Source organism: Bos taurus, chromosome 2, assembly GCF_002263795.3.
Source record: "Bos taurus isolate L1 Dominette 01449 registration number 42190680 breed Hereford chromosome 2, ARS-UCD2.0, whole genome shotgun sequence".
In the NCBI taxonomy this organism is placed as follows: Eukaryota; Metazoa; Chordata; class Mammalia; order Artiodactyla; family Bovidae; genus Bos; species Bos taurus.
This window is the reverse complement of record NC_037329.1, coordinates 30629496-30642383: the sequence shown is the minus strand read 5'-3', so window position 1 is coordinate 30642383 and position 12888 is coordinate 30629496. Positions and strand designations below refer to the sequence as shown.

The following is a 12888-nucleotide window of genomic DNA, read 5'->3' as shown; positions in this document are numbered from 1 at the left end:
AAGCACTGGCCCCAGAATGATTGCGCTAGAGTGGAATCAATAATCGAGAATCTTGTCTTCAGATTTACAGACTCAGACGCACAATGGTCTCTGTGCATACAGAGAGAGCAATCTCAGATGCAATGACACACGCATTCACAAATGTCTGAAGTATAAACCTGAAAGCAAATTTGATTATTTTCAGCAAGAAATAGAATTGACAAGTCAATCAGATAGTCTTGTTGACTTTTGAAGTTACATTCCAATGTGAATGAACAGGTTGGTTTATGCGTGTCGAAATGGAGCAAGGTTGGTTGCATTTTCTTAGAGCCTGATGTGAGGCCGCTTTGATATCTTGATATACTCATCTTCTCTATAGGATCAGAATATTCAGAATGTGTGTCTCCTCGGAGCACTGGCTCCCCTGGATGGCCCTGAAAACACACTGTACAACTCTTAGCTTTGGCTTCCATTTTTTAAACGTGTATTCTATTGAAGTATCGCTGATTTACAATGCTGTGTTTATTTCTGCTATACAACAAAGTGATTCAGTTATACATAAAAATATATATATATTCTTTTTCATATTATTTTGCATTATGGTTTATCACAGGATATTGAATATAGCTCCCTCTGCTATATAGTAGGATTTTTGTTGTTTATTCATTCTACATATAATAGTTTGCATCTGCTAATCCCAAATGGCTTCCATTTTTAATCCACTCTGAGCATGAACTCTTTATATAAATGTATGGTATAACTTATTTTATTTTATCTACTTACTTTCTCACCCTGGCATCGTGAATTAGTTTCTCAACTCTCTTCTTCATTCATTTTTAAAAGCATTTTAAAGATGGGTAGCTTCTGCAGATAGCTAATGCTGGTTACTCTGTGCTGTTTATTCCTTTAATTTACAAGGATCAATATTATCTCCATAATATGTGATGATTTTACAGCAATACCAGTACACCCTGATGTGCTAGCCATAATGGTGGTCCCAAGAGCTGTGTCCTAGTTGGAACAAATAATACTGCTGCACTTAGACACCTCTGCTGCAGGATGGTAACTGAGTGAGATAAAAGAAGAGGAGCTGGAAGGCAGCAAAAAATTAGCATTGCATATGAAAACAGACTAGTTATTTTTCAAAGCAGTAATGAATGCCACTGTCTCCTTCATTTTTTTTTTCTTGCTCTTGACTTCACAGTAGTAAAATGAACCCTGAACTCTGTAGAGACACAACATTGAGTTCAATTATCCTGTAAAGGGCACAGATTACTAGGTAGGTGTAGCATCGAGGTTTCAGATTCCCTATGGCAAATGTGCTGAGTGGATTTCATCTGTTTTTCTCAGGTTTGAAAAACACAGACTCTTTTTTGATAACTTCATTCTGTGATTGTTAGTCAAATTGGTTCTGGAGGCAAGAGACAGCCCACAAGGGCCTGTTCTAGGGCTCCAGATCAATCATCAGAAGAGAGAGACATGAGTGCCTCCTAAGTTTAGGAAAGCCACATTTAAAATATTCCTCATAAGGCTAATCTTACATCTCAAAGCCTTCCTTTAAAATGTATTCTGTAGGCTTTTTGATCATATTTCTACAGTGCTACTTATAATATGCAAGTGCTGAAACAAGTATAAGCACGTTTGAATTATAAGCTGTAGTGGATAGGAAAAAGCATAAGTCCATGTGCACTGTGACAGTGTTAGAAATGCCAGGAGCCCAGATGAAGGGCTCCTACTCTCTGCCACTGTTGTCTTTTTCCAAGCCTTGGAAAATCATCTCTTAACAGTTTTCTGGGGAAAACATAATATGGCTTTTTGTGAAAGGATGGTACAGTAGATTCATCCAAAAGGTGGAATTCTTTTATAATCCAAAAACGTAGGTACAAAATTTCAATAAAAATTTCTAAAGGAAATTCATGTAGAGTACTATGAATTATCTAAAAAACAAGTAAGAAAATTATCAGATGTGTTTATAATAATTATTTTAAATGAGTACATTAAAATATTTTTATTTGTAAATTATGGCCTTGAAAGATAGTATTTTCAGGGCATCATTTGCATCTTCATGATATGAAGAGCAAAATAAGTTCAAGGTTATCACCCAAAAAGCAGAGGCTCTAGCCTGCTGTAAGGTGGTGATGGATGAGGTTGTCGGATCAGGTAGCAAATTACTGGGCACATGGTTGAATTTTGCCTTTTATGGTGAAATCTTTTACATTTTGACAAATTCTTCTTTGTTTTGAGATGATTTAAACCTACAGTTATGAAGCAGATCAGAGCTTTTAAATCTAAGTTGAAAATTGTCACTACTTCCAGGAGTACAAGTATGTTGCCGTGAACATGTACATAGATAACTAGAAAAAAATAAATGGAAAAACTACATACATGCTGGAAGCATTTGCTCCCTGGCAATCTCTTCTGGAGAAGTAAAGCACTAATGAGGAGGAAAAGTTGAGATAGCTAAATTCTTGCCCAGATGTCTTATTTCTTTTACTCTGTTTGAGTCTATTTATTCTGAGTTTCTCATCACTGGAAATGAAAGCTCCATGTGGGCAGGGATCACAGATGTCTTTTCCACCAATATATCCAATCATTTAGAAAGTGCCTGGGAAAACTACTGGTTTATATTTATTGAATATATAAATCCTCAAAATGATATGTATCACAGCAACGTCTCTATTTGGCTTGAAGGTTTTATAAGGAGAAAATGAGACAACTGAACTTGGAAGTTCATTCTATTCCCTTAGAAGCATATTTTTATATAAATCCAGTGCTCCTGTAGTTACTTTTCTTTCATTGTTTATACAGTCTTACAAATAAAAATCATCTTTGGAGTCTGGAGCAGTTGACATCTCCCAGAAGCAGTGTGGCACCAAATCTTAGCCTTGTTCATCTTGCTTAGCTTGATCCCAGCTTTCTACTGTGGCCTGATGGCTAAAAGACTGGGCTCTAGAATAATGAATCCCATTTTCACTGCTAGTTATATGACCTTGGCCATGTCATTTAACCTTTTGTGGATTGTTTTCCTCAAAATGGAGGCTTGGATTATTCCAACTCAAGCAGTCATAAGAATAAAATGAGATAACTCATGCATAGTCCTTTGCATAGTTCTTTGAACAGTCCATAAATGTTAGCTGATAGAAAACATCTGAAGGGTTCATTGTTTCTTTTTGTTTCATTGAAAGAAATCACTCAAATTCTATAAGACTGGGTTACTTCACAACAAAATAAACAGACTGGCACATCTTCCAACTTCAAAAGGTCAATGTGTAACTCTGTTCCTCTCAACTACAGAGTTCATCTCAACCTTCCATGGTGCTCTGCGCATCTGGATGTCTCTGTAACTAATAGTAAAGGTTTTGATATATCTCATGACATTTTCTGTATTCTCAATGTATACTTAGATTAAAGTCCCACTGTCCATAATATTACTTATTGGTGTTTTCATCAGATGAAAACTTGGTTACATTTAGATTGTAAAAATGCCTAAATAGTGCCATTGAGCCTTTTTCTATAAATGTTTATTGCATTTTGGAATTTTCTAAAATTTAAAAATAGACATTTATTTCACACCAAGTGCCCTCCATATCAAATGAGAGCCAAAGAGTTTGTAGTATGTGTCTTTTCTGATTATAGTAAAATACAACTCATGTGAAAATCATAAAAGCAAAACTTAAAAGGTGAAGGGAAATGAGAAACTAAATTCTGCCACTGATTCACAGACTACTGGCAACTTGCCCAAATGTTTTCTTGGACTACCATTATAGAGGTCTTAAAAGTCTACTCCACCACAGCTAGGAGAAAATCTAAGCAAGGAATGCGGAGTCTGTGCCAATTCTGAGTGACAACATTTTTAGTGTCTCCCAGCCAGAAAGGGTTGACCATAAATTTAAGATCATCAAGTGGCATTTTCTAATTCGTCACCTCATCCGAAAACTGCTGTGGGGCTGTTCTCTGAGTTGTTTCTTTCCTTTTCAGCTTCCTCCATCCTCAAAAGAGAGAAGCGGCTGAGGACCAAGAATGTGCATTTCAGTTGCGTTACTGTGTACTACTTCACCAGGAGGCAGGGCTTCACGAGTGTGCCCAGCCAGGGCGGCAGCACCCTGGGCATGTCCAGCCGCCACAACAGCGTGCGCCAGTACACCCTGGGCGAATTTGCCAGAGAGCAGGAGAGGCTCCACCGTGAGATGCTGAGAGAACACCTCAGGGAGGAAAAACTGAACTCTCTAAAGCTAAAGGTAAAAAAACCTTAGAAGTGCACTTTTATTTATTTATTTTTTTTACCAAACCCCCAATCCTTACCTCAATCTGGTTGCATTAACCCATTTTCATATTTAGATCCGCAGATTAAAATGGGTATTTTTCCGAGCAGACTCTCTGCTGAGGCTTTTTTAAAGGAAAAAGAGTATAGTCTCATCACTGAAAACAGGGCAGAAAACTTCCCTGACATCGTTTATTTATTCACTCTTCCTGGAACTTACATATTAACAGAAAAGAAAAATATTAATCATGTAGACAAAATCACAGCTTCATAAAGTACCATAAAGGGAAGTTGCTAAGTGCTAGGAAGGTATGTACCCGAGAATTGATGGGGGCCAGATATCAAGGAGTTTCCTTAAGAAAGTGACAATTGAACTGAAATCTGAACAGGTAACTAGCCAGAAAGGGTTGGTGAGAGTGGTTCAGGCAGCAGAGAACACTGAGTTACCTTGTGTCAGGAGGAAGCACCGGGAGCACACAGAGGCTAGTGAGCCTGGAGCAGAGATGGAAGGAGTAGAGCATCATGAAGGGGGTAGGGTTGGGCTTTGTCAGTCTGATTAAGACATTGTTTTTCTCCTCATCCTAATGCTATCGGAAGTCATATAGGAGTTTTAGGCATGGGGTCGGTTGGCAGAATAATGTGATCTGGTTCATGCTCTGATTTGAGAATGGTTTAGGGGTAGGGGTAGCCATGTCGGGGGAGCTTATGGAGTCAGACCAGTTAAGAAACTATTACAATAGTCCAGGAGAGAGATGATGGTAGGTTAGATTACACTGATGGTAGGGGAGATGAAGAGAGATGGACAGAGGGAGTAATTTAGGAAATAAAATCAACAGTCCTTGATGATGGGTTGGATTTGGAAGGAAAGTGGGGAACTGTCAAGAATGACTCCTAAATTTCTGGCTTGCAAAACTGAATGGGTTGTGGGTGATAGTACCTTTCTCAATGACAAGAATATGACAAGGAATCCAGGTGATTCTGAGAGGCTTTTGAGTTATTAAAGTGATGTCAGGGAAGGATCCAGGTAGAGATAACTATCATTGTGCCATCTTAGAGATTAAGTGGAGAGAAACACAGCTCAGAAAACCTTTTCCTCGATCAGAGACACTCTTTATATTTGTATTGATCCATCAGCTTATCAGCTCGTAGTAAATGGCCTCCCATTATTATCTAAGGACAAAGGAAGAAAGACAAAGATTTTTCTTACATAATCCAGGATGCTTAACATAAAGGATCACTGGCTAAGTAGCAGAAACACCATAAGCACACCTGTGTTACCTGTACCTTTAGTTGCCAGTATGAAGTCAGATAGCAGAGGTGTGATGTGTGTTTCAAAACCCCTGTTTTTAGGTATTTTGCACCTCGTGTATGTGCTTTGTTCCCAACTGCGCAAGAAGACAGTTGCTTAAACGAAGCTAGTTACAACCTAGCCTAGAGCAAGTCTCATAACTCCTTTGGAGGTATTTTTGACACAGTTCATTGAAAGGCCCTTAAGATTTTTTTTGGTAACAAGTCACTATTGTTGCTGTTCTTCATGATAGCTTTGAATGTAGCCTAATTTAATAATAATTCTCAGATTTGCTTCTGAAATACACTCTCTGCTTTTCTAACTCACTACAAACCAATGGTAACCCTTACTCAAAAGATGAAGTCATTCTCCAAGCTCAAAATATTGGTGGAACAATAGTGATGGCTGCCATTCATTAAATGATTTTTTACTTGCCAGGCATTTTATAAACATTATTTAATTTAATCCTGACAAAAACCCACTGGAATAGGTAAATTATGAGACCATGTGTACAACTGAAGATAAAGAAGCACAAAGATGTTAACTGGCTCACTCAATAGAAAACTATTATCTTGTTACTTACTATTCTAAAATTAATTGATTATCCCCCATAGGTGTTGGGAAAGACAATCTCTGTACCTATTGGGAGTCATCCCTGTCTGGGGTTTGGTACTGTGTGTAGTGGTTTTTAACAGGTGGGGAACTGTAATTCTATCTGAGAACCAGAAGATTTATTGTGGTGACCTTTGTAGCACACACACACAATGACTATTGGGGGAGCTACATGCCTTCAGGAACATTCCTCCTTACCAGGCAGTGATGTATTCTGATACTATAATTCGTATTCAGTTACTTCTACCCTTTTATTTTTAGCAAGCTGAAGAAGAAGCAAAAACAGGCTTCTGTTATTGATTTACTTTTGTCATTCTGCTTACTGTTACAAGTTGAAGAGGCAGTCTTCCGAGTGGGTGTCATGCCTTGGTTTGTCTGAAAACATGCAACTTTCCATTTTGGTGAAGATACAAACAAAAGGCATTTGGATATCATCACTCCTTTCAAATGAATGCCAAGCGAAAAAGATAATGAATGGGATTCTAAGGTGATCTGATCTAAGCCTATTGAAAGTATTCAGAAACTGGGAAACACATTTCACAGAAAACTAATAAAAGATCAAAGCAATGTGGACTCATTGACTAAAAAATCTGAGGGGTATTAATGGAAGAAAATGTATATTAACTTTAATGAGTTTTTAAATATCATTGACTATGTTTGTCTAAGGTTTAGCTATCCAAAATCTAAAATTAGCCATCCAAAAACATTACGGATCCAACAATTTCAATCAGGTACTTGAGATTTCACTTTCAATATGACATTTTCTTTGAAATATACGTCTGGGATAAGCAACAGAATGTGACTGAATTAATTCCATTTTTTGGCTAAAGCAGCTAGAGAGGGTCAGTAGCAGAGAGAGGGACTGAAAGAAGAAAGGGAGGATTATTAAGGACAAACTTTGCCACTTTGGTTTTTCCTGGAGATGGTCCTCTGTGGGTGACAGTGAACTGCCCATTAAGGGAGGAGATAGAAGGAACATCTGACCAAAAACAAAAAAAAAAACCACTTTGCAAAGCTTTCAGTGTCAAACTTCTTCCAAAGCCTTCACTATGGCAACCAGATAAAACATACCAGGAAACTCAGTGGACTTGGTACTGGGTCATTTCCTTCGTACTTACCTCAGAAACAAAAGCTCCAGGACATAAAGGAGATGTTTTTCTTTCCACTCTACCTGTGTGTCTTTCCAAGGTGTCTCAGGTTGTAAACAGTGAATCAGTTTATACAATGACATCTCCTCCAATGCGGCCTTTTTTTAAAATTCATTTTTATTGGCGTATAGTTGCTTTACAATGTTGTGTTAATTTCAACTGTGCAGCAAAGTGAACCAGCTATGTGTATACACATGTCTCCTCTTTTTTGGATTTCATTCCCATTTAGGTCACCACAGAGCACTGTGAGTAGAGTTCCCTGAGCTATACTACAGGTTGTCATTAGTTATATATTTTGTACTTAGTATCAATAGTGTATATATGTCAATCCCAATCTCCCAGTTCATCCCATCCCCACTTCCTCTCTTGGTTTCCATACATTTGTTCTCTAAGTCTGTGTCTCTATTTCTACTTGCAAATAAGATCATCTATACCATTTTTCTAGATTCCACATATATGCGATAATATACAGTATTTGTTTTTCTCTTTCTGACTTACTTTACTCTGTATGATGGTCTTGCGTTGTGTGCTTAGTCGCTCAGTCATGTCAGACTATTTGCAACCCCATGGACTGTAGCCTGCCAGGCTCCTCTGTCCATGGGGATTCTCTAGGCAAGAATACTGGAGTGGTGGCCATGCCCTCTTCCAGGGGATCTTCCCAACTGATTGAACCCAGGTATCCCACATTGCAAGCAGATTCTTTACCATCTGAGCCACCAGGGAAGCCTAAGAATACTGGAGTGGGTAGCCTATCCCTTCTCCAGGGGAACTTCCCGACCCAGGAATCAAACCAGGATCTCTTGCATTGCAGGTGGATTCTTTACCAGCTGAACTACCAGGGAAGCCCATATGATAGTCTTAAGACTAGTAAAAAGAACACAGACATGTGTTTCTGTGTTTCTTTATAATAAAATACTTCAGAAACAAAATAAGGATAGAAATTTAGTTTTTCATTATAAAATGTCTTAGTGATTCTTCTCAATCTAATTATGAGTTTGATATATTGAGAAGTAATATGTATAGTTAGATTTATAGAACGAATCCAATTTTATTTGGGGGGTGGTGTTCAACTGTGCCTTTATTGGTGGTGGTGGTGTTTGTTCCAAACATTGTCTAGAAACAATTAATAGAGAAAGCTTATTGAATAAAGTACGTGTTTCTAGAAGAAATAACTAGCTTTAGATTTCTAAATTACAGAGTACAGCTCTTTTTCCCTGTCAAGCCCATTCAGACATGTCATGCTCTTCACAGTAATCATTGCAGTCATCTTAATACTACACATTTTTCCAAATTAAGTACTTAGATTTCATCATCTGCACCACACTGTTGAACAATTACATTAGCCTTTATTCCCATTTCACGTGTATCTGTAAAATCCATTAGGCGGCTGCTTCTATGTTTCAAAGGAACCTTGGCATTGAATTCGCCTGGATTATATTTTTCTGGATTCTGTTACCATGGTATAGGAAATGTAACTTAGTTTTCACAACTTTCACTGGATTCTTTTTCTCAATGTTTTCCCAACCCTGATCGTTCTTCCTCTCCTTTCTAAGGTCAAAGCTGTTTCTACATTGTGGGGTTACCATGTGTTCCTTGAGGAATGCTTGGTTGTTTGCTCTCTTTCGTCATAAAAAAAGAGTTGCCAGATGGTAACTCTTCCTTTAATGAGCAAACTTTAAAATGTCTCTGTCTAAATTTCCTTCACCCAGTCTTAGATTTATGACTGTGCTTTATTCAGTTAGTAATTACCTGTATAGTATTATAATTCTCCACCTGCATGCCCAGTCTTCCAGCCCTGCCCTCTTGTTTCCTCTTAACAGTCTTATAATTTAACTAACCTTCAAGTAAAATTCCTAAATGCTCTAGGAGATAGAAGCCATTAGAGGTTTGTGAGAGATGGCTGACGCCAAGTATCTCTAACCTATAGTTTCCAAATTTAGGGATAGGTTTTTAACTATTTCCTCATACGACAGTTCTTACTAGATGGATCAGAGTGACTCCTTCATCCCGGGATCCGTGCCTGCGGAATGAGGAGAGGGGGCTGCGTTAGGCATTACTGACAAGAGTGTGCCGGTCTTGGTATTTTTAAACTCCACTTAGTATTTTTAAACTCCGTACAGAATTTCTTTGTCAGCCTCTGTAGAGATTACGCAAAAGCTTATATAGGACCAGTACTTCAGAATGCATTGCTCCAACACCAAATGGAAAACATGGACTTCCCAAATACTTGTCATGTCATATGTGCAGCATATTTTGAGAGGATCAGAGAAAATACAGCTAACCAAAGTGGTGCATCCTGAGAGGCTAGGCTTCAGCCCTGAGCAAATGCAATACATTTAAGAATAGGTTCCTTCAAAACTGCTGGCATTTTTATTTAAGTGGAAAAATTAAACATATGTAATCAATCTCTACAGTTTTCCTATGCAATAAACAGTGATCTTCTAGTTCAGGAGACATCCATTCAGCTGATTCTTCTCATTAATATGTGGGGTTCACACAGTGGTGTTCTGGAGTCAGCTTATAAAAATTCATCACTAAAGTGGATTGGACTCATCTCTTCCCCCATTGTATCTTGAAATCACCAGTGATGGGGATAGTCATATTGTGGGATTTGACAAGCACAAAACAAACACAACATTAGACAAACACAGCAAACTTGACAACAAATTAGAAACACCCCTCCCTTTTTTTTCAGAGACATAGTTATTAAATATTTACCAGGACACTCTTGGATTCATTTCACTTATTAGCCTCTGCTAAAAGAGACAATGCCTGTCTAAACCAGAAGGAAGAATAAAGGAATGTATGGAAAATTTATGTCTATTTGTTGATATTATCCTCTTTTCTGGTGACTTTTGGGGTAATATGTAAACCAAGGACTCATTGTAAATTCAGGTTGTTGAAATTCTTATTAGCTGACAAAACAGCCGAACATAATGAATCTGGTTCCAAATTGCCACCTACAATTAACAACTAATGAACCAAAGACTTACACTGTAAGATTTGACTGAACATCAAAGTGATATGAATGTTTTAGTTTGGTTTGCCAGAGACATTAGCACCCAGGCTATTTATTCAACACATAACGTGTAACCAGGAATTCCTTTCATCAAATATATATCCTATGTGTATTTGGGTATACAAATGCAGATATGTATATCCAGCCTCTCATTACACATCTCTGGCAACCCAACACATTGCTTTTTTAAAAACATGTATTGAAGTATAGTGAAAGTGAAAGTGAAGTCGCTCAGTCGTGCCTGACTCTTTGTGATCCCATGGACTGTAGCCCACCAGGTTCCTCTGTCCATGGGATTTCCCAGGCAAGAATACTGGAGTGGGTTGCCATTTCCTTCTACAGGCGATTTTCCTGACCCCAGGATCAAACCCAGGTCTCCCGCATTGCAGGCAGATGCTTTACCGAAGTATAGTTGGTTACAAAAGATGAAAGAAAGGGAGGGATAAATTAGGAGGTTGGGATTAACATATATATATATATATATAGATTAATATATATATATGTATACAGATCAGATCAGATCAGTCGCTTAGTCGTGTCCTATAATATAAACACACACTGCTTTTTAAGAAAGCCCATTCCATTTTGTAGTGATAATTGTTAGAAAGCTCTTCATATTGATCAACCTGCTATCATCTAATATTACCTTCTGACCCTAATTCTGGCCTCCAGAGACACAGAATAGATCTTGTTCCTGTTCTCCAAACTCCAAGTGTTTGAAAGCAGTCTTGCTGCTGCTGCTAAGTCACTTCAGTCGTGTCCGACTCTGTGCAACCCCATAGACGGCAGCCCACCAGGCTCCCCCGTCCCTGGGATTCTCCAGGCAAGAACACTGGAGTGGGTTGCCATTGCCTTCTCCAATGCATGAAAGTGAAAAGTGAAAGTGAAGTCGCTCAGTCATGTCCGACTCTTAGCGACCCCATGGACTGCCGCCTACCAGGCTCCTCCATCCATGTGATGTTCCAGGCAAGAGCACTGGAGTGGGGTGCCATTGCCTTCGCCGGAAAGCAGTCTTGATGGACATGCAAATATTTGACAATAGGTTATATGGGCTCCATGTGTCTCTGTTCTATAGATTTAAACATCCTTAGTTCTTTTCTCTAATGCTTCTGTTTTCCAGACACCTTATAGCCTTGGTTACTTCTTCTGAATATAGTGCTGTTTATTAATGTCCACCTCAAAATATGGAACCTGGCGGTGGGGTGGGAGTGAGGCTCATGAGAGAAGCGATACGTGTATACATAAAGCTGATTCATGTTTTGTACAGCAGAAACAAACACATTATAAAGCAATTATACTCCAGTTAAAAACTATGGAACTTGATCTGGACATTGCATTCAAGATGGGATTGTTGCAGTACATAAGGATATGTTATATTACCTGCTAACTGAGCTGTAGATACTCTATCCACAGTTATATGCTAAAGGTACAGGAGCTTTTTGGATCTTAATCAGTTTGTTTGTTCATATTATGCTGGTGGTAAGTAAATCAACAACAACAAAAAGACAAGGAAGCAAACATGCATATCAGGCCTGGTAAATCAGGTCTGCATCATCATGCAAATTAAAACTTTTTAACATCTCCTGGGTAAGAATCTTTTTTAGTACTATATATGGTGTACACAGAGCAGTCAATAAAATTTGGGGTTTTTTTATTTGAATGAACTTGATCTTGTCATCTGACAAATGTGCTAACCTGCCTTTTAGTCCATCCAAGATATTATTTAAAAACTACATTTAACAAGACAGGGCCAAGTTCATGATACCCTGTCAGAGGGTCCTTGTCACCACCCCAGGTGACCTTCATGGAGATTCCTTTCCTGGGCTAGTCTCTACTGCCAATAGGATCTCTAAGCAGCACACGCCTTATTGGTGGTGCAAAGAGGCTGAGTATCTCTGTTCTTTGAAATATTTTCAACATTTCAACTAACTGAAATCCATGCATTCAACCATATCCTTATTAATCAACTGGTATTCCATCCTTCCATGTACAGAACGTAAGAAACTTTGTCAGAGAATCTCAAGACTAGATCACTGGTTTTCCAGTTATGTTTCATGGGGTCAGGGCTGTTGATACCTTTCTCACTTTTGTTTGTTTAATAGGTTAAGATTCTGCATGGACTTTAATTTGACACATGGACATTCTCTCCCTAGTGAGCCCAGGCAATAGTCTTATAGTTACTGTTCCCTGTTCCCACCTGTATAGAGACCATCTTTTTAAATCATCTTTTTTTGGAATTTTATCTAGAATTTGCACTTTTAAAAATAATAATTCACTTGCATTTTGATTACCTTTTAATTCCTTTCCCCATGACTCTTTGCAGATACTAGGCAGAGCAGTCGTAACTTTCAAATTTTTCATTGATTTAAAACATGAATAGCCCAGGCCTAAGGATTCTTACATAAAACTGCTGAGCACTCTTTCACTATCTCCCACCTTCTTTTTTTACATGAAATTCTTCCTAATGTATCTGTTCTTCCATTTCTTGTTTAAAGGTTTTTCTTCTTGATACAGACTGTGGAATCAGAATAGGAAGTAAATGATTCTGCTTTGTGTCTTTGTATCTGCCTCCCATTTTATT

General features: G+C 38.2%; 1 protein-coding gene across 3 annotated transcripts in view; it reads left to right on the top strand.

Annotated features, from left to right (window-relative positions):
* Window positions 1-12888, top strand: part of CSRNP3 (cysteine and serine rich nuclear protein 3) — a 204749-nt gene that overhangs the window by 170593 nt on the left and 21268 nt on the right. For all 3 annotated transcript variants that reach the window (XM_005202483.5, XM_005202484.5, XM_005202485.5), the window contains one exon: window positions 3958-4217. In XM_005202483.5, the coding sequence (XP_005202540.2) occupies window positions 3958-4217 (260 nt within the window). The remainder of the gene's footprint in view (window positions 1-3957; window positions 4218-12888) is intronic.